We start from the raw sequence: 23,012 nt of genomic DNA on the forward strand, positions 1-23,012 counted from the left end.
GAAAGTAAAGTAACATAATGACAGTAGGGCAACAGTTGCTCAGTCTTTATTGTTGTCTGTGGAAAATGGTTTAGAATAGGAAAGCAGAAGGTTATTGTACCCTATATTATCTGCAATATAAATGGAAGATAAACCTTTCTTATCAGTAGGATGAATGTTATAACATTTCTCCAATCAATCTTATTGAAGGCTCATGAAGCTGAAGAGGAGGTGCGCATGAACCCCGACTTTTCCGACAGACTCATACAGTTGGACAATGAAGTCTCCTACTACAGGGAAGAGTGCAGCAAGGCCCAGGCTGAGGTCGACCGACTGCTGCAGATTCTGAAGGAGGTGGAGAATGAGAAGAATGATAAAGACAAGCAGATTGCCGAGCTGGAAAGGTAACAACAACTTCAACCTATTCTACTAATTATGGACAATTACGTATACCAGCTCACCATATAACCCCAGCTATTATCTACGTACATAATGTGCTTTATAATTCAGATTATAAACAATGGAGCCTGGGTGGGTGCTACCATATTGTTTTTTGTAGACCAGCGCCATCCATATTCTTTAAATATGAGGAACATGTAATCTGCCACTTACAGTACAGGTATGGGACCTGTTATCCAGAATTCTCTGGACCTGGGGTTTTCCAGATAACGGATCTTTCCATAATTTGGATCTTCATACCTTAAAGGGATCCTGTCATCCAAAAACATGTTTTTTTCAAAATGAATCAGTTAATAGTGCTACTCCAGCAGACTTCTGCACTGAAATCCATTTCTCAAAAGAGCAAACAGATTTTTTTATATTCAATTTTGAAATCTGACATGGGGCTAGACATATTGTCAATTTCCCAGCTGCCCCATGTCATGTGACTTGTGCCTGCACTTTAGGAGAGAAATGCTTTCTGTCAGGCTTCTGTTTTTCCTTCTCAATTTAACTGAATGTGTCTCAGTGGGACATGGGTTTTTACTATTGAGTGTAAAAGGAGGGGGGTGATATCACTCCAACTTGCAGTACAGCAGTAAAAAGTGATTGAAGTTTATCAGAGCACAAGTCACATGACTGCGGCACCTGGGAAATTGACAATATGTCTAGCCCCATGTTAGATTTCAAAATTGAATATAAAAAAATCGGTTTGCTCTTTTGAGAAATGGATTTCAGGGCAGAATTTTGCTGGAGCAGCACTATTAACTGATTCATTTTGAAACATTTTTTTTCCCATAACAGTATCCCTTTAAGGCTACTAAAAAACATGTAGACATTAAATAAACCTAATATGATGGTTTTGCCTCCAATAAGGATTAATTATATCTTAGTTGGGATCAAGTTACTGTTTTATTATTACACAGAAAAAGGTAAATCATTTTTAAACATTTGGATCAAGTTGAAACAACCTTTCCAACCTTAATTCGGAGCTTTCTGGATAGCGAGTTTCCAGATAATTGATCCCATACCAATTAACTTAAAAAACATTAATTTTTTCTAATTAAATGGACAAAAACAAAACAAAAACGGACAGATTCCCATCAGGTCGATTCATGGGGTTAAATATGAACAGATTTTTTTTTTAACCAGGGGATAAAACATTGTAATCACTTGGTAATATTTATCATATAAAATGTTTTTTTTTCTATTTTGATGACTTTCCCCTTAGATTTATGATCTATATTTTTAATTATGATTTAATTTCCAAATATTACCTAGTTTGATATTTGTTTCTATTCTTTTCAGAGATGTGAGTTTATTTGCTGGTGAGGATTAATGTCCAAACCTCTTGCCCAATTTGCTCACATTTCTGTCAAGGCCACGGGCTCTGATGCTGTTGATACAGTCGCACCCCTTGGAATGTTGAGCTGAATTTTGTTATAAAAAGAACAAAAATCTGCCAATTATTTCCTATGGCAAAATTGTTCTTGTCATATTTAATTGCTTGATGGTGTCATGTTTTCTCTGGAATATCTCACGTGTCTCCTGCTTCTCGCCACTTACGGGGCAGATTTAGCAACATTTAGGTTTTTACTGTAATTTGAGTTTTCACTGCATAATATTCAAGATTTATTAGGAGCCAAACATTGTAATGTCACTTAAAGGGGTTGTTCGCCTTCAAACATATTTTCCAGTTCAGTTGGTTTCAGACAGTTCACCAGAAATGAAGACTTTTTCCAATTACTTTCTATTTTCTATTTGTGACCATTTATTTAATATTGAAATGTAAAGTTTTATTTTTCACCTTCTGAAGCAGCTCTGGGAGGGGGGGTCGCCGACCCTGTAACAGATCCATGAGTTGATCTATGTGTTTGTCCCTGCTGAGCAGAATCCCTGAGTGTCATTAAAGGCAACTGTTAGACTTGATACAATAGTTACATTTATATTCCCTATAGATCCTACTGAGAAATGGACCAACTAATACTAATATCAACTATTGTAACAACTAATTGTATCAAAAGGGTTTATTTATCAAAATCCATTTTTTTTCTGAGTTTTTTTCAATAAAAAAAATTCTGATCAAATTAGAATCCACAATTTACCCTTATTTATCAATAAAAAACCACAGAAAAATCGAATCGCCAAAAAATGCAACTTTTTCGAATTGACGCAAAAAAAACAACGAATTTTTCGGATGTGATTCTGAAAACTCAGAATTTTTCATGAAATCAGCAGAAAACCTGTAATTATCGTACAAAACCCGGTGAAGTCAATAATATCTTCAAATTGCAAAAAGGACCTCTGCCATTAACTTCTGCAGGACCTCAACAAGTTGAAGGAGTATTTTTGGATTCTGACTTTTTGCAACTTTGGGGTATAGTAAATCTCAAATAATTTGAGTTTTTCCCCACTAAAAATTCAGATTCTAAAAAAATGGAGTTTTTTGAGTTTTTAGCATTCGGACTGGGTCACTGAGTTGCCCGACTGAAACACCAGAGACAGGAACATTCAACTTAAATTTTGGGAAAATGGAAAAATATAAAAGATGGAATGCAACTGAAAAAAGTCTTTATTTCTGAAGAATAATCTGAAAACAACTGAACTGGAAAAAGGTGAAGAACCCCTTTAAGATGACATTGTTTCAGATCAGAGAATAAGTTGTTCCCTTTACTTGTGCAGCTATTTCTAATGAACAAAGGCAAAGTTCCCCCTAGTCCTTTCCTAGTAGGAATGTTCAGTGCTTTTAGGAAGAAAATCATTTCTTAGAAAGGATGTCAGGTTTTCTCTCAATATAGTGTTTATTGTTTAATTGCACATGGCGTATTGCTAAATATTTCTGTTTTGTATCTAAGCCAAAAAGATAATTTTATAAGATCAGGGAGTGTCTTTGGGCATCAATTGATCACATTTTTTGTCTTCTTTTTCACCTCTGTTTTTGGGGTTCAGCTACGGGTAAGTAACCTGACTAATATCTGTGCTGTTCTGAATGTGCGCATGGGAAATGGCCAAGTAACGGCTTTGCTGCTGGAAGCATGACCATGATGATGATGATGATGATGATGATGATTCTGCTTGCCTTCTATACCTGTATGCAGTGCATTGAGTCTTGCTAAGTGCATCTCAAGTGATTAGGACTTTGCACCACTTTATACTAAATCATTTCCGCTATTAAGTGCCCGCCAGCATGATAAGGAACTTTGTGGCAGGATTTAATTATTTCTTTTTGGATTTGGATTTTTAAATAATCTTGTTGCTCTGCGTCTCCTTAACAATTTTCTTTAATGTTTTGATTTAAATATTCTAATTTCACTCCAAGCAATATTGATGTCACAAATATTGTACAGGTATGGGACCTGTTATCCAGAATGATGGGTACCTGGGGTTTTCCAGATAATGGATCTTTCTGTAATCTGGGTCTTCATCCCTTAAATCTACTAGAAATAAACCCAATAGGCTGGTTCTGATTCCAATAAGGATAAATTATATCTTAGTTGGGATCAAGTACAAGTTACTGTTTTATTATTACACAGAAAAAGGAAATCATTTTTAACAATTTGGATTATTTGGATAAAATGGAGTCTATGGGAGATGGTCTTTCTGTAATTCTGAGCTTTCTGGATAACAAGTTTCCAGATAATGTATCCCATACCTGTACATGAAGGAGTTTTGGTGTTCTTGTCCCAACTGCCACCCTGTTATATTGTATCCAACCCTAGCATTCACCAACAAATGTTAGGACTAACCTCACAACAATAACCAAGTCCTATGGCCTACGTAGTAACATGAGTGACCTCCATATGCCTCCCATTATTGTCTGTGAAAATGGGATTTTCTTAACTTCATATGATTCTCACCTGTCCATGTACTTGTGCTTGAGAGGTAATATCATATCAGCATTTTTTGGGTGGGGGCAGTAGTTACAGTACATTATTATAAAGTAATAGAGAATGGATAGTTCAAGGGGAAGAAAGAAGAAATAGGAAAGAAGTGTAGGAGAGGAAACGAAGAAAGGAAAGAAGCATAGGAGAGGAAATTAAGAAAGGAAAGAAGTGTAGAAGAGGAAATGAAGAAAGGAAATGCGTGTAGGGGAGGAAATGAAGAAAGGAAAGAAGTGTAGAAGAGGAAATAAAGAAAGATAAGATGTATAGGAGAGGAAATGAAGAAAGGAAATGAAGAAAGGAAAGAAATGTAGGAGAGGAAACAAAGAAAGGAAAGAAGTGCAGAAGAGGAAATGAAGAAAGGAAAGAAGTGTAGGAGAGGAAACGAAGAAAGGAAAGAAGTGTAGGAGTGGAAATGAAGAAAGGAAAGAAGTGTAGAAGAGGAAATGAAGAAAGGAAAGAAGTGTAGAAGAGGAAATGAAGAAAGGAAAGAAGTGTAGGAGTGGAAATGAAGAAAGGAAAGAAGTGTAGAAGAGGAAATGAAGAAAGGAAAGAAGTGTAGAAGAGGAAATGAAGAAAGGAAAGAAGTGTAGGAGTGGAAATGAAGAAAGGAAAGAAGTGTAGGAGAGGAAATGAAGAAAGGAAAGAAGTGTAGGAGAGGAAATGAAGAAAGGAAAGAAGTGTAGGAGAGGAAATGAAGAAAGGAAAGAAGTGTAGAAGAGGAAATGAAGAAAGGAAAGAAGTGTAGAAGAGGAAATGAAGAAAGGAAAGAAGTGTAGGAGTGGAAATGAAGAAAGGAAAGAAGTGTAGGAGAGGAAATGAAGAAAGGAAAGAAGTGTAGGAGTGGAAATGAAGAAAGGAAAGAAGTGTAGGAGTGGAAATGAAGAAAGGAAAGACGTGTAGAAGAGGAAATGAAGAAAGGAAAGAAGTGTAGGAGTGGAAATGAAGAAAGGAAAGAAGTGTAGAAGAGGAAATGAAGAAAGGAAAGAAGTGTAGGAGTGGAAATGAAGAAAGGAAAGAAGTGTAGAAGAAGAAATAAAGAAAGGAAAGAAGTGTAGGAGAGGAAACGAAGAAAGGAAAGATGTGTAGAAGAAGAAATAAAGAAAGGAAAGATGTATAGGAGAGGAAATGAAGAAAGGAAAGAAATGTAGAAGAAGAAATAAAGAAAGGAAAGATGTATAGGAGAGGAAATGAAGAAAGGAAAGAAATGTAGTAGAGTAAACGAAGAAAGGAAAGAAGTGTAGAAGAGGAAATTAAGAAAGGAAATGCGTGTAGGGGAGGAAATGAAGAAAGGAAAGAAGTGTAGAAGAGGAAATAAAGAAAGGTAAGATGTATAGGAGAGGAAATGAAGAAAGGAAATGAAGAAAGGAAAGAAATGTAGGAGAGGAAACAAAGAAAGGAAAGAAGTGCAGAATAGGAAATGAAGAAAGGAAAGAAGTGTAGGAGAGGAAACGAAGAAAGGAAAGAAGTGTAGGAGTGGAAATGAAGAAAGGAAAGAAGTGTAGAAGAGGAAATGAAGAAAGGAAAGAAGTGTAGGAGTGGAAATGAAGAAAGGAAAGAAGTGTTGGAGAGGAAACTAAGAAAGGAAAGAAGTGTAGGAGTGGAAATGAAGAAAGGAAAGAAGTGTAGAAGAGGAAATGAAGAAAGGAAAGAAGTGTTGGAGAGGAAACGAAGAAAGGAAAGAAGTGTAGGAGTGGAAATGAAGAAAGGAAAGAAGTGTAGAAGAGGAAATGAAGAAAGGAAAGAAGTGTAGGAGTGGAAATGAAGAAAGGAAAGAAGTGTAGGAGTGGAAATGAAGAAAGGAAAGAAGTGTAGAAGAGGAAATGAAGAAAGGAAAGAAGTGTAGGAGTGGAAATGAAGAAAGGAAAGAAGTGTAGAAGAAGAAATAAAGAAAGGAAAGAAGTGTAGGAGAGGAAACGAAGAAAGGAAAGATGTGTAGAAGAAGAAATAAAGAAAGGAAAGATGTATAGGAGAGGAAATGAAGAAAGGAAAGAAATGTAGGAGAGTAAACGAAGAAAGGAAAGAAGTGCAGAATAGGAAATGAAGAAAGGAAAGAAGTGTAGGAGAGGAAACGAAGAAAGGAAAGAAGTGTAGGAGTGGAAATGAAGAAAGGAAAGAAGTGTAGAAGAGGAAATGAAGAAAGGAAAGAAGTGTAGGAGTGGAAATGAAGAAAGGAAAGAAGTGTAGAAGAGGAAATAAAGAAAGGAAAGAAGTGTAGGAGAGGAAACGAAGAAAGGAAAGATGTGTAGAAGAAGAAATAAAGAAAGGAAAGATGTATAGGAGAGGAAATGAAGAAAGGAAAGAAATGTAGAAGAAGAAATAAAGAAAGGAAAGATGTATAGGAGAGGAAATGAAGAAAGGAAAGAAATGTAGGAGAGTAAACGAAGAAAGGAAAGAAGTGTAGAAGAGGAAATGAAGAAAGGAAAGAAGTGTGGGAAAGGAAATGAAGGTTGGGATTTTTATAAAAAAACATTAACTTCGAAATTGGACCCTTGATAAATCTGGCCCTATATGTAGCAGCAATATTAATGTTCCAGACAAACAAAGGTTTCAACTGTGTATTTATTAGAAGTGACCAACTGTTCATTGAAAAAGAAGAAACCTTGAAAGCTGTTAAAAGGAGCTGGTGAAAGCACCTCACACCTATAGGTTGGATTTCCCATAGGTATCGGCATATCATCCAAGTTGATTTAAATAATCTAATTGATTATAAGAACCAACAAGTTAATTATCAATATAATGGTTGGAAGTAAATGAGGAATTGGTTGAAGGAGGCTCATTGATTCGTTGATCTAATTTTTAATCAATTGGGTGTTTGTCTTTTAGAGAGAGTGTAATAATTGAAGTAAACTGTGGTGAATTGATTACACAGGGGCTAGAAGTCTAAGCACTTTAATTGGAATTAATTTAATTGATGGTAAATCAATTTGTTTGTTACACAGTTGTGGAATTGAAGCACTTAGCACTTTCGGTATCAATCAACTTTTTATAAGAAAAATTCATTAAGATTTTAATTCATTGTGATTTTTTTTTAGCACAAGGCACTTTTGAGAGTAGAATTGATTGGGGTAGTGTTAAAATTAATTGAGATGCAAATTAGTCACAATAAAATAAGCAAACCCATTAATTGGAGGTACAAGATATTGGGTTGTGCCATATAATAAAGTGCTGGGAATCTAGAAGGTATCAAGTTAAAGTATTGAAAAATTTGCTAATGTAAATAAAAAATCATCAATCATAAGTGGGTCGATGAAAAGAATAAATGTATTAGTTACACAGTCACAAACACGGTTCTTTTCTTTATTCTTCTTTTTTTTTCTGAACTACTGCTGTTGTTGAACTGCAAATCCCAGCAGCCACGTCTTGGGAGGGAGATACTGGGGAGCAGAGGGAACAGACAGAATTTGATAGGGAATTAATAGGGAAAATGCACTCGGAGGGAAAAGAAAAGACAGAGAATTTGGGTTCCCACCAGCTCTTATTTACTATGGGCAGGACTGTTCCACTGCAGCTTGTTTGTCAATTAATTATTTGAAAACTGTTACTGGAAAATGCCGATTTATTTTATTGGCTTCTCCATGAAAATGTGCTTTGTGTTATAGTGCGGTTATTGTACGAGTGACTGTGGTCTTGTCCGTGCCGCTTATTAAACAATCAATTGGCCGGTCTGAAAGCAATAATGATATTCTCCCAGGCAGTTACGGACTCACTAACTAAATCTCTTGAAATTGAATAAAAGAGTCGGGGCTTAATAACCATTGGCTCGTGTTTCTCTTGGAAGTTGGATTTGAGCGAATGTGAATTATTCCTGAGACGGAGTTCATAAAGCATTACCCTAGGGTTATGTCGTTTCTTCTGCCTCTTATAATACATGCATGGGACCTGTTATCCAGAATGCTTGGGATTTCCGCATAAGGGGTCTTTCCGTAATTTGGATCCCCATCGACTAAAAAAATTATTGAAATATTAAATAAACTCGGTTTTTCTTCCAATAAGGATTAATTATATCTTAGTTGGGATCAAGTACAAGCGACTGTTTTATTATTACACAGAAAAAGAAAATCAATTTTGAAACAATTGGATTATTTAATTATAATGGAGTCTATGGGAGACGGCCATCCTGTAATTCTGAGCTTTTCTACATATAGAGATACAGGTATGGGATCTGGGGTGTTCCGGATAATGGAACTTTCTGTAATTTGGATTTTCATACCTTAAGTCTACTAGAAAATCATATAAACATGAAATAAACCCAATAGGCTGGTTTAGCTTCCAATAAGGATTAATTATATCTTAGTTGGGATCAAGTACAAGATACTGTTTTATTATTACACAGAAAAAGGAGATCATTTATCAAGGGGCCCAGTTGGAAAGAAGGGCCACGGGTTGGAAGGAAGACTAGGTCCCCCCAGACCTTGTCCACAATTCAGAGCGGCTGATCCTCATACTGCACCCCTAGTTTCCTAACCTTACCCCCCTGATCCCCCATATTCCCCAGCACATCCATGCGCTCACTTTTATCTTCTGGGGCCCTTGTGACTAAACCAATAGAAGTCAATGGGCCCTGCGCTGATCCTATTGGACATTTTTTTTAGCCTTTCAGACTTTTAGAGGTTTTCAAATTTTTTCACAATGAATTGTTTTTAGATTTTTATACTTTTTAGCCCATTGTTCAGCTTTTTTTTTTTGTTCATAGTTCTTTGTATTATAATCTTTTTTTTTATAATTTCTTGAGGTTTGGAGAAAATGAGTTTAATCCTGATTTCAAAAAGCTCTACTAGCACTAAAATTGGGCCTAACTATCAGAATTGGACCTTTAATATATGGGCCTCTGTCAGAATTGGACCTTTAATATATGGGCCTCTAACTGTCAGAATTTGTCCTTTAATATATGAGCCTCTAACTATCAGAATTGGACCTTTAATATATAAGTCTCTAACTATCAAAATTGGACCTTTAATATATGGGCCTCTAATTGTCAGAATTGGACCTTTAATATATGGGTCTCTAACTGCCAGAATTGGACCTTTAATATGTCAGTCCCTAACTATCAGAATTGGACCTTTAATAAATGGGCCTCAAACTGTCAGAATTGGACCTTTAATGGGCCTCTAACTGTCAGAATTGGACCTTTAATATATAAGTCTCTATCTACCAGAATTGAACCTTTAATATATGGTCCTCTAACTGTCAGAATTAGACCTTTAATATATGGGCTTTAATATATGGGCCTCTGTTAGAATTGGAGCTTTATTATATGGCCTCTAACTGTCAGAACTGGACCTTTAATATATCGGCCTCTTTTACTCTTTGCTTCTGTCTTCTCCTTTTTCTTTTTACTGTTCCCTCCTTCCCTTTCCTCTTTTTTTTTTTGTTGTTGCTGCTGCTTTCTGTCCCGCTATTTCATTCCCTGAGGCATTTCTGTTATAGAATGGCTAATTCTAAGCAACTTTTCAAGCGGTCTTCATTATTTATTTTTTACTGTGACTCTTTCCAGCTTTTATATTGGGATCACTGACCCCATCTATAAAACAAATGCTCTGTAAGGCTACAAATGTATTGTTATTGCTACTTTTTATTAATCACCTTTCTATTCAGACTCTCCTATTCACATTACAGTCTCTTATTCAAATTGATGTATGGTTTCTAGGGGAATCTGGACCCTAGCAACCATTTCAAACTGGCGAGCTGTTGAATAAAAAGCTATAAAACCCAAAAATCACAAATAATAGTAAAAAATAAAAACCAATTGCAAATTATATCAGAATATCCGTCTCTACATCAGGTGGACAACCCTTTTAACTAGTTCCTTTCCTGTAATGGTTTCTTCTTATTAGCCAATCGCAAATTTGCGGCAAACTTCCGCGTTTCACTGCTGGCAAATAAATTTGCGAATTGGCTGCGAAAATTCGCCGGCCTCAACGTTTTCTTGACGCTGGTGACTGAATCTACGCTGGCGACAATGTAAACACCAGTGACGATTAATGGACGCCCATTGACTTTAATGGGCGCCCATTTTGATGCCAGCGAATTGTTTCACACTTTTTTTTGCTGAACTCCATGGCGAAACGAAACGGGAAAAATTCGCCCATCACTGTTATTCAGTAGATTTTGTTGCTTGATCACTAGTTGACCCACATATACAGGTATGGGATCCGTTATCCTGAAACCTGTTATCCAGAAAGCTTCAAATTACAGAAAGCCCGTCTCCCATAGACTCCATTATAATCAAATAATCCAAAATTTTAAGATATAATTAATCCTTATTGGAGGCAAAACCAGCCTATTGGGTTTATTTAATGTTTATATGATTTTCTAGTAGACTTAAGGTGTGAAGAGCCAAATTACGGAAAGATCCATTATCTGGAAACCCCCAGGTCCCGAGCATTCTGGATAACAGGTCCCATACCTGTATAAGCCCATGGACCCTCCTGGAGACCACCACCCAAGCACAGGCAGTAGGGACCATGGCAGTTAGAATTAAACATAAAACATTTGAGAGCAATTCTCCAAACTGCCTGCTGGGCCCCTGGTGCAACTGCCGCCTTGTGATTAAATCCCCACCGTTCCATCCGCTTTGATCTCGCTGCTACAAAGTGGGACTCATTCATCACCCTGAGCTCTGTTTGGAAGGAAAATAAATTTCACACATTTGTTTTTCCTTTTGTAGTTAAATTTACATCACTCGCATGTTTATACGACAAACTCATTTTGCTCTGATTAAACGGCACTTTCTGTGGCATTCGTCTCCCAAAATGGATTGGTACGAAAAGCTCGCGAGGGCTACAATATATATGAGACCATTTCTTAAAGGGCCACTGTCATTTCTTATTTCCCATTTTTAAGTGAAAACATAAAAAGTTGTATTTAGATTTATTTTTTTTTGCACAATTCAGCAGGAACAAGTTTGCTCATAGTCTGTACAGAGAGATCCCATAAAACTATGGCAACATAGGTATTCCCTGTACTAAGCACAATTCAGCAGGAACAGTCCCCTAAGTTTGCTCATAGTCTGTACAGAGAGATCCCATAAAACTATGGCAGCATAGGTATTCCCTGTACTAAGCACAATTCAGCAGGAACAGTCCCTAAGTTTGCTCATAGTCTGTACAGAGAGATCCCATAAAACTATGTCAGCATAGGTATTCCCCTGTACTAAGCACAATTCAGCAGGAACAGTCCCCTAAGTTTGCTCATAGTCTGTACAGAGAGATCCCATAAAACTATGGCAGCATAGGTATTCCCTGTACTAAGCACAATTCAGCAGGAACAGTCCCTAAGTTTGCTCATAGTCTGTACAGAGAGATCCCATAAAACTATGTCAGCATAGGTATTCCCCTGTACTAAGCACAATTCAGCAGGAACAGTCCCCTAAGTTTGCTCATAGTCTGTACAGAGAGATCCCATAAAACTATGGCAGCATAGGTATTCCCTGTACTAAGCACAATTCAGCAGGAACAGTCCCTAAGTTTGCTCATAGTCTGTACAGAGAGATCCCATAAAACTATGGCACATAGGTATTCCCTGTACTAAGCACAATTCAGCAGGAACAGTCCCCTAAGTTTGCTCATAGTCTGTACAGAGAGATCCCATAAAACTATGGCAGCATAGGTATTCCCTGTACTAAGCACAATTCAGCAGGAACAGTCCCTAAGTTTGCTCATAGCCTGTACATTGAGATTCCATAAAACTATGGCAGCATAGGTATTCCTCTGTACTAAGCACAATTCAGCAGGAACAGTCCCTAAATTTGCTCATATTCTGTACAGAGAGATCCCATAAAACTATGGCAGCATAGGTATCCCCTGTACTAAGCACAATTCAGCAGGAACAGTCCCTAAGTTTGCTCTGCAGTGTTGGTATCAGGCCAGGGTATTTATTAACATTGGAGACAAACATCACCGGTGATGTTGCCCATAACAACCAATCAGAATGTAGTTTGTCACCTAGAAGTTAGAAATCGAAAGCAACGCTCTGGTTGGTTGCTATGGCCAACAACACCGGTGATATTTACCCCTGTATGTACAAGACTGTGGTGTTTAGAAATAATTCCATTTTATTTAATGTTCTTCCCAGAACTCCAGTTTGCATGGCATCTTGAAAACCATCACAAATGCACTTTGTATGGAATCACATAACCTCGACTAACGCCAAATGCGGCTGCAGAAAGCGAATATTTCTTTTTATTTCTCTGTGTCTAATAATCTGCTTCTTTATCTCCCTGTGCCTCTTCCTCTCAGTCTGATCCCCAGGTCAGTGACTCTTTCCTTTCTGTTTCCTTCAACTTCCTGCGCTCACTCCAACCAATCATTTTCTTTCTCAGCCGGGCGGGACTTGTCATCTGGGAAGGGAAATATAAAGATCTTATTGGCTTCATTTTGTAGAACCGCTCAGTTAAATGTATTGGCATTGGGTTATTTCTCTGACAAGAAGAACCTTCCTACAGACTCTAGTTATACAGTGTCCTCTAGTCACATCATGTCACAGCTGGACTTCACACTGTCCTCATAACATGGCTCCAGGGGTACCCAGGGTACAAATAAGCACTCACCCCAAATCTCCCCCTAACTGACCTTCAGACTGGGCCCCCTTAGCTCATAACAAGGTTACAGATATATAGAAACATTGGGGTAACAGTCACCCTGTTATAGTTCCAGGGGTACCCAGGGTACAAATAAGCACTCACCCCAAATCTCCCCCTAACTGGCCTTCAGACTGGGCCCCCTTAGCTCATAACAAGGTTACAGATATATAGAAACATTGGGGTGTCACCCTGCTATAGTTCCAGGGGTACCCAGGGTACAAATAAGCACTCACCCCAAATCTCCCTCTAACTGACCTTCAGACTGGGCCCCCTTAGCTCATAACAAGGTTACAGATATATAGAAACATTGGGGTGTCACCCTGCTATAGTTCCAGGGGTACCCAGGGTACAAATAAACACTCACCCCAAATCTCCCCCTAACTGGCCTTCAGACTGGGCCCCCTTAGCTCATAACAAGGTTACAGATATATAGAAACATTGGGGTGTCACCCTGCTATAGTTCCAGGGGTACCCAGGGTACAAATAAGCACTCACCCCAAATCTCCCCCTAACTGACCTTCAGACTGGGCCCCCTTAGCTCATAACAAGGTTACAGATATATATAGAAACATTGGGGTGTCACCCTGCTATAGTTCCAGGGGTACCCAGGGTACAAATAAACACTCACCCCAAATCTCCCCCTAACTGGCCTTCAGACTGGGCCCCCTTAGCTCATAACAAGGTTACAGATATATAGAAACATTGGGGTAACAGTCACCCTGCTATAGTTCCAGGAGTACCCAGGGTACAAATAAGCACTCACCCCAAATCTCCCCCTAACTGACCTTCAGACTGGGCCCCCTTAGCTCATAACAAGGTTACAGATATATAGAAACATTGGGGTGTCACTCTGCTATAGTTCCAGGGGTACCCAGGGTACAAATAAACACTCACCCCAAATCTCCCCCTAACTGACCTTCAGACTGGGTCCCCTTAGCTCATAACAAGGTTACAGATATATAGAAACATTGGGGTGTCACCCTGCTATAGTTCCAGGGGTACCCAGGGTACAAATCTCCCCTAATGAGGTTCAGGCTGATTGAATTGAATGACTGAAGTGATGTAGAATATCAGACAAGGGAAGTACAAGTTGATATAACTGTATATTAGGAGAGATAATTCCCAGACTCTGTGTAACGTCAGATCTATCAGTGTCTCTGGGGCAGAGGTTGGCAGAAAAGTGTTTAATTAATGAGACATTACTGTGACAGACAAGAGAATAATGAGTTGATTTAATACAGCCGGGGGGCTTGGGTAATACAGGGCAGAGCATTAAAGTCTCCTTAATTATTTTCCTATTGCCTAATGGAGAAAGAGAGACTTATAGAATTGTCTTAAGCTGGACAGAAGCTTCCCATAGCCTTCCTTTTGTGTTATAGACTAGTTGTTTTATTGCCTTTGGACAAATACAACCTGGATTAATTCCGCCCCCCACCCCCCCGGGCACCTGAACCCACCGGATCCGTTATCTAAAAAAACATTATCCAGAAAGCTCCGAATTATGGAAAGGTCGTCTCCCATAGCCTCTATTATAATAAAATATTCCAATTATTTCAAAATAATTTCCTTTTTCTGTGTAATAATAAAACAGTAACTTGTACTTGATCCCAACTAAGATATAATTAATCCTTATTGGAGGCAAAACCAGCCTATTGGGTTTAATTCATATTTTCTAGTAGATTTAAGGTATGGAGATCAATATTATGGAAAGATCCGGCACTAATCACAAATTTTTCGCCATTTTATTTCGCTGGAAATTTGCGAATTTTTCGGCGAAGCAAAACTCCCCAAATTCTCCCATCAGTACACAGGTGAACTTAAAGGAAAACTATATCCCCCAAACAATGTAGGTCTCTATAAAAAAATATTGCATAAAACAGCTCATATGTAAAACCCTGCTTCATATAAATAAACCATTTTCATAATAATATACTTTTCTAGTAGTATGTGCCATTGGGTAATCATAAATAGAAATCTGCCATTTTAAAAAATAAGGGCCGCCCCCTGGGATCGTACGATTCACTGTACTCACAAACATACCAAACAAAACATTCTTGTTAGGTCACATGAGCCAATTAACAGACAGAGTTGTGTCTTTTGCTTCCACACTTCTTCCTGTTACAGTTAGAGTTGTAGTATTTCTGGTCAGGTGATCTCTGAGACAGCACACAGACCATCACGAAATGGTGGCTCAAGGCAAGAGATGTAAAAGGGCAATATTTACTTAAATATATATTCCAGTTTGGTAAGATTCTTTAATATGCCACTTAATATGATGTAAAGTATCTGTTGCTTAAGTGTTCAATTTAGGGGTATAGTTTTCCTTTAAGGGGGATTTAATGTGCTTCGTTAGTGGAAAAAAAAACATTCTCAAAGACGCATGCGCCCGTTAGCAGCCATGTTTGCGCCATTTTTCAACTGATTAAGACCTCTATGATTTCTTTGCAAAGTTTGAGACCAAACAGCTTTTGTGAACGCTTGCAGTGTATGTAATAAAATTTCGCAATCGCAAACAGTTGTTTTTTTTTAGATAAAATATTTAACGAAACTCCAGACCAGGTGTTTAAAGTTCACAATTAATATTCGCAATGCAATAAAAGCCAAACGAAGAATATTACATTGATTTTATTCACAAACTTTTGCTCTTTGAGAATTTTATTACACTTCCCCCTTTGTTTTTTTTTTCACCTTTGAAAAATAAGAAATTGCTTCAGGGGAGCGAGTGCAGGAAAACATGGCGGCCGCCCTGCTCCGAGTGGGACATAAACAGAGCGAGTAGAATGTGGGGCTGATAAGATGATGGGGGTGGGGGGCTCTTTGCACTCGCTGGAGAAATATTACAGCTCATTTATGAATCTAAATGGATTTTTAAATGTTACAAAAAAAAAGTTCATCCATTTGGGGCCCTTGGGAGGTTTGATAAATGAGGATGTTGAGATTCCGTAGGACGTGCGTCTGCCCACTGGTGGGAGGGGCCCTTAATGACAGCTCGTCAGTCGTTAATGAGAAACAAGTCTGTGTCCAGGGATAAGGGCTGATAGTTCCTTCTTTCTTGTGGTTTAATGTTTCAAAAGAAATATTTGGGGCGGCTTGATATTAACTGCTGAGTTCTATGTCTGGTAACTGGGCAAATAAAGGGCAACTTAAGCATCTTATCTAGCGTGTCTCAGACTGCTGTATGAGTTCTTATGTAGAGCAGACCTTATGTCGTAAGTGGCTAATCCAGTGCCACAATCTCGTGTCTCCTGCTGAAGGTCACAAATAGAAAACACAGATCTGATCATTTTGCCCGGCAACTGCACTGCCGCTGGTGCTGGAGCTTAAAGAAATATATAACCCCTAAAGGGAGAAATATCTGCAGTGGAAAAGGGCCAGAACAGCGGGAAACAGGCAGCACAATTATAGGTGATCTGGATTTGATGCATCCCTAACAGGTATTAAAGGCCCAATTCTGACAGTTAGAGGCCCATATATTAAAGGTCCAATACTGACAGTTGTGAATGAGTCGGAATGAGTAGGAATGAGTTGGAATGAGTGGAAATGTGTATTAATGAGTGTGAATGAGTTGGGATGAGTGAGAATGAGTGGGAATGAGTAGAAATGAGTAGGGATAAGTGGGAATGAGTGGAAATGAGTGGGAATGAATGGGAATGAGTAGGGATGAGTGGGAATGAGTGGGAATGAGTAGGGATGAGTGGGAATGAGTGGGAATGAGTAGGGATGAGTGGGAATGAGTGGGAATGAGTATGGATGAGTGGGAATGAGTAGGAATGAGTGAGAATGAGTAGGAATGAGTAGGGATAAGTGGGAATGAGCGCTACGGCTGGAATAAAACCCAGCACTAGGTTGGGATTTGAGAGAGAAAAAGAGATACAGACCTAAAATCATTTTTATTCCTTTGTTTCACTCCAAAATACACTATAAATGTTTCAGCACGCCAGATTGAAATCCGAGAAGTTTACTTTGGAGTGGAATCTAATGCTTTTAATATTTAATCATCAGGCTTAATATAAACAGAACCAGATGTTTGGCACCATTAGATTCCCATTCAGCATTGTCTGGCATGAGCCTATCTATCCTTTCAAATCCAACGGCAGACCTGTCATATTTGTGGTCATCCAATATCTTTAGCCGGCTCCTGACTGGGAGACATAGTGCCCACACAGGAACAGACACTGGGTGCCTACTGGGACCTGCTCGGCACAATTAGCAGAACTTTAATCCAGAATCAGTCAGACCCGGGTGTAAAATCCCACGGAGCTAGAGCCACTTAAAGGGATACTGTCATAGGAATATTTTTTCCCTTGGATAACAGGTCCCTTGGGAGAAGTTAGACTCACAGCTTAAAGGGCAATTCACCTTCATTAGCAAAACTGTAATAACTGAAAAAAAAACAGCAGAAATATGTTCAAACTTTCATAACCTGCCAAATTTTGAAAAATGAACATGGTAATTAGGGGGTGTGGCCAACAAATGGGTGTGGTCAAAAAATGGCTGCACTACGTGCAACAACATTTTTTCCCTCTTTTTATTTCTAAAATATTGGGAGGTATGGATACACAAATGTTACTTTTAATAACAGTCTCAGTTACTGTGCAAAATGTGATTCAATGCTCCTTGATGGGGGTACAAGGGCCCCTGGAACAGCAGCCTCAGTGGGCCCTGCACCCGCCGGTCTGACCCTGGCAACAGATATACAGGTAGAGTCTTAGGAAATGAAGTTTCATAAGGTTTCTGGACTGTGTTTGTGAATTATTGTCCCGACAAGTTTGGAACCATGGATGTCAGGGCCTAGCGGATCATGTAATGTTGGAGTTGGGACCAAGGAGGGAGCTGTATACAGAAAGTCCAGTTCTAAGTATCAGAAGGGTTCAAGAACGTTCATAGTCATATCCAGGCAAGAAGATCAGGGCAGGCAGCAAGTATCAAAGTGAGAAGTCAATGTAAGAAGATCAGGATCCAGGAATAAGCACCCAGCAGTTGAGCCTATATTTGGACATTGAACTTGGGTCCCTGACACCCTTTATTTAGACTTTTCTTGATGAAATGGAAGGCAGTGATATCACACGCCCCACCATGTCACAACCCGGCGAGCCACTGACATCACTACTGGGCGTCACCATCTTGCAGAGGCGGAGCCTTTCTGACAATGGCGATCAGTCGTTTAGTCGATCAGACAGGATATACTGTATCTGTGTATGTATTGACGATATCCATGGTGACCTACATGTCTGCCAATCATTCATGGTCAAAACATCATCAGATTTGTTATTGTTATCGTTGCATTAAGAAGTAAATTTGAATGTTGGTTGTACAGGTATGGGACCTGTTATCCAGAATGCCGACCTGGGGTTGTCTGGATCTTTCCGTAATTTGTAATCTTCATACCTTGAGTCTTATAGAAAATCACGTAAACATTAAATAAAGCCAATAGGCTGGTTTTGCCTCCAATAAGGATTAATTACATCTTAGTTGGGATCAAGTACAAGCTACTGTTTTATTATTATACAGAAAGGAAACCATTTTAAAAAATGTGGATTATTTGGATATAATGTAGTCTATGGGAGATGGCCTTTTTGTAATTCTGAGCTTTCTGGATAAAGGGTTTCTGGATAATAGGTCCCACACCCGTAGGACAAATAAAATCTGAACATCTATGGCCACTCTAAAAGGGGAACACTTTCTTTTTCTCAGCCCTTCTCATGGGCAGTTTAACGCAGTGCTTTTCAGTTCCCCTTTTACTGAGCCCCTCTCCACAATGTGGAGACCCCTTCTTTAGAGAGATTTTCACTCTAACTCCTCCCCACTTGTTGGGCTTTAGTTGGGTTTTGACCACACCTTAGCAGGTAGGCTTCTTACACGCTATATTATCTTGTGCTATCTACAATGAACCAACTAGCCTTGCAACCCAGACTATTACCCAGTCTCCTACAATGGACCATCTAGCCTTGCAACCCAGACTCTTACAATGAACCAACTAGCCTTTGTAACCCAGACTCTTACAATGAACCAACTAGTCTTGTAACCCAGATTCTTTCAATGAACCAACTAGCCTTGCAACCCAGACTCTTACCCAGTCTCCTACAATGAACCAACTAGCCTTTGTAACCCAGACTCTTACAATGAACCAACTAGCCTTGTAACCCAGACTCTTACAATGAACCAACTAGCCTTGCAACCCAGACTCTTACCCAGTCTCCTACAATGAACCAACTAGCCTTTGTAACCCAGACTCTTACAATGAACCAACTAGCCTTGTAACCCAGACTCTTACAATGAACCAACTAGCCTTGCAACCCAGACTCTTACCCAGTCTCCTACAATGAACCAACTAGCCTTTGTAACCCAGACTCTTACAATGAACCAACTAGCCTTGCAACCCAGACTCTTACCCAGTCTCCTACAATGAACCAACTAGCCTTTGTAACCCAGACTCTTACAATGAACCAACTAGTCTTGTAACCCAGATTCTTTCAATGAACCAACTAGCCTTGCAACCCAGACTCTTACCCAGTCTCCTACAATGAACCAACTAGCCTTTGTAACCCAGACTCTTACAATGAACCAACTAGCCTTGTAACCCAGACTCTTACAATGAACCAACTAGCCTTGCAACCCAGACTCTTACCCAGTCTCCTACAATGAACCAACTAGCCTTTGTAACCCAGACTCTTACAATGAACCAACTAGCCTTGCAACCCAGACTCTTACAATGAACCAACTAGCCTTTGTAACCCAGACTCTTACCCAGTCTGCTACAATGGACCAACTAACCTTGTAGCCCAGACTCTTATAATGGACCAACTAGCCTTAAAGCCCAGACTCTTACCCAGTCTCCCCCTGAGGGCCCAGCCCCGTCCTTTATACTGCTATGGGAGTCATTGTATGCTTACTGTTTTATGGGGCACAAGTGCTACCACACAATGGGGGTGCCATAAGCTCTTTCAGTGTCCATACCCCAGAGCAAAAGGCTCCTCATCCATTTTAGTCTTTACCAGACACTTGCTAAGGGGGCAGACCTTTGATTTTGAAAGCATGAACACTAAACTAGTTCTTAGTTTACTAGTTGACTAATTCAGCCATGGATAATGTGGACTCTGAGATCCTGCTGTTGATGCATGGCAAGTTCAGCTGATGCGTGTGAGGTCCGGAACTGTCACACATCACTAACAGACAGCTGCACACACTTCTTTCCTTGTCAGTTTGACAAACCCAAGAGCCCCTTTCTCTTGTTATTTACAGGTCATTACTTTGCCAGAAGCCAGTTGTTTTATATGGATTGGAAAGAGACATCACTTCTCTAGATTGCATGAACCGTTATTGGATCGTATGAAATTGATGATAATGTATGTAATAGAGATCTTAGATTGTAAGCTCCTCTTGGGCAGGGGCTGATGTCAGTTATAAATGATACATTACTAATGTTACCCGTATAACTCAATTCCAAAATGGCGGCACTAGTTAGAGATGACTCTAACCCAATATAAAAAAGAGATTTTTGTTTACTCAATGTAAACTTCAAGCAGGTTAAGATAGAGAACTGGAGATCATATCGTCTTATGAAAAAATAATCCCTATACTGGATATAGAGAGGAATATTTCTGTAGAGTGGAAATATTAGTCATTTTATTTAGTTTGGGAATGGATGACTTGTTTGGCGTTCCGACGCTGACAGGCTTATCTGGTGTCACGTAGGTGCGAATAATATGAGTGTTTTGGATATGAAAATGGATAAAGATTTGGGCCGATTTCCAAAAATAATCAACATGTCTTCAAACATTGGCTCGTACTCTGAACCTGATAGACTTGTGTAATTTATGTTTCAGCTGAATGCACAAAAGGCCATTTTCATTAAGGATTTAACAGAAAATGATCAGTTAGAAATGTCTCTTTTCCGAGGCAGACTGCTGGAGCTGAATTCCACATATTTTTCCTTATAGAGTAGGGCTCTTTTTTCAAAAGCTAAAGAGAAACATCCCCTCTGACTGGGCAAAACTTGTGCCGTAATGGAAAGAATTCTGATAAAGATGATGAGGAATTTGCAGCCCTTGCCTGTACTTGGACGATGTAGGGTTGGTTGGTTGGTTGGTTGGTTGGTCCACTTACATTTTAGAAATCAGAAGTCATAATTTGGACAATCTTGCTCCAAAAGTCTCCATTTTGTCCACATTCATTTATGGTTACCGTCTTACCCTACTACTGCCATCCTGCCCAACTGTTGCCATCTTGCTCTACTTTTACCATCCTGCCCTGCTGTCCTACTGTCTCCATCTTGTCCTACTGTCTCCATCTTGTCCTACTGTCTCCATCTTGCCCTACTGTTGTCATCTTTACCTACTGTCTCCATCTTGTCCTACTGTCTCCATCTTGTCCTACTGTCTCCATCTTGTCCTACTGTCTCCATCTTGTCCTACTGTTGTCATCTTTACCTACTGTCTCCATCTTGCTCTAATGTTGCCATATTGTTAAGCTGTACCTACTATTTCACATTGTCTCTCATACTATCTCCATCTTGCCCTACTGTCTCCATCTTTTCCTACTGTCACCAATGTGTTCTACTAACTGCATCTTGTCCTTTAGTCTCCACCTTGTCCTTCTGTCTCCATCTTGCCCTTCTGTCCCCATTTTGTCCTACTGTCTCCATCTTGTCTTGCTGTCCTCATCTTGCCCTACTGTCTTGTCTACTGTCTCCATCTTGTCTTGCTGTCCTCATCTTGCCCTTCTGTCCCCATTTTGTCCTACTGTCGCCATCTTGTTTTGCTGTCCACATCTTGCCCTACTGTCAACATCTTGTCCTAATGTCTCCATCTTGTCTTGCTGTCCTCATCTTGCCCTACTGTCAACATCTTGTCCTACTGTCTCTATTTCTGTCTTGCCCTACTATCTATTTCTTGCCCTACTGTCCTCATCTTGCCCTACTGTCTCCATCTTGCCCTACTATTCCTATTTTGTCCTACTCTCTCAATCTTGTCCTACTGATTCCATCTTGCCCTGCTGTCTCCATCTTGCTCTACTGTCCCCATCTTGTCCTACTGTTGCCATATTGTCCTACCGAATCCATCCTGCCCTACTTTTCCTCCTCCTACTTTACCTGCCATATTCCACTTGTCTACCCATCTGAGGCTCTGTAGGACCCAAGAAAGGTCCAGGCCACAGGGCCTAGAAAGACAGTTCTGCTGTTGATGTTAGGGTTATAAAATAACCAGCATTTGCCATGCATACAAACAAATGAGCTTGCCTCTCTATGATGAAACAGGGCAGAGAAATCAAGAGCAGAGCTTTACTTGTTGGAATTCTGCATCATTTGTGTCAGAGACAAAATTCATTATCTCCTTCATTCTGTGCAGGTGCACAGCCTCGCTCATGAAACCCCCAGCTATCTGTTTACATTATGGGATTTATTCTCAGAAAGTCAAAGCTGATAGAATTCAGGAGGATGTTTGCACAGCTTCTCCTTACAGTAACCCCCCATTCTAGTCTTTTAGGGATACTGTTGCTTCTGAACGACCCCAGAAAGTATTCGCATCTCCTTCAACAAGAAGGGAAGGAAAACAAAACAGGAACTCTATAAAATTCCCAATCATAGCCAAAAACAATTCTTAAGTGCTAAACACAGACACGTCATACGGGAGACATGAGAGCGGCCTGATCTTATCCCATTTCTATTTATATATAATATTCCACATTATCCCACCCATTTAAAGGGTTACGGCAGGACAAGGGCAGCAATAATATTTCATTAATATATTTCTGATTCTGAGAGTTTGTCGTTGGTGTAATGATTTGAGATTTGGTCTGACTTTTTTTTTACGAAAATGTCAGATAAATTCGGATTTTGATAAATATGCCCCTTAAAGGCTTAAGAATTTAAAGGTTCAGATTTAACTGAGTGTGATCACGTACAGTTTGCAAAAAAATTCACAAATGCAAAAACTTGAGTTTTTTTCCTCATTTGAATTCATTCGATTTTGGATCATTAGCATTTTCACCAGAAAACTCCAGCTGGAGATCCCCAGTCACAATTAGTAACAGAAAAGAACACAAAAAGGAAATTGCATTCTACAGATCAATGAAATAGTTGGAAAAGTTGAAGATACTCCTGACATTGACTTTTATACCAGCTTGAAAGT

General features: G+C 39.3%; 1 protein-coding gene across 15 annotated transcripts in view; it reads left to right on the top strand.

Moving 5' to 3' along the window:
• Positions 1-23,012, top strand: part of LOC108704587 (ERC protein 2) — a 497,481-nt gene that overhangs the window by 149,038 nt on the left and 325,431 nt on the right. For 11 of the 15 annotated variants that reach the window (XR_005961048.1, XR_005961047.1, XR_005961052.1 and 8 more), the window contains 3 exons: positions 190-383; positions 3,367-3,372; positions 12,539-12,550. Coding sequence is in view for 1 of the 15 variants with exons in the window: in XM_041561864.1 (XP_041417798.1) it covers positions 190-383; positions 3,367-3,372; positions 12,539-12,550 (212 nt within the window). In the remaining 14 variants the exon portion in view is untranslated. The remainder of the gene's footprint in view (positions 1-189; positions 384-3,366; positions 3,373-12,538; positions 12,551-23,012) is intronic. The other 4 variants (XR_005961050.1, XR_005961057.1, XR_005961060.1 and 1 more) reach the window with 2 other exon arrangements.

This window comes from Xenopus laevis, chromosome 4S, assembly GCF_017654675.1.
Source record: "Xenopus laevis strain J_2021 chromosome 4S, Xenopus_laevis_v10.1, whole genome shotgun sequence".
Taxonomy (NCBI): domain Eukaryota; kingdom Metazoa; phylum Chordata; class Amphibia; order Anura; family Pipidae; genus Xenopus; species Xenopus laevis.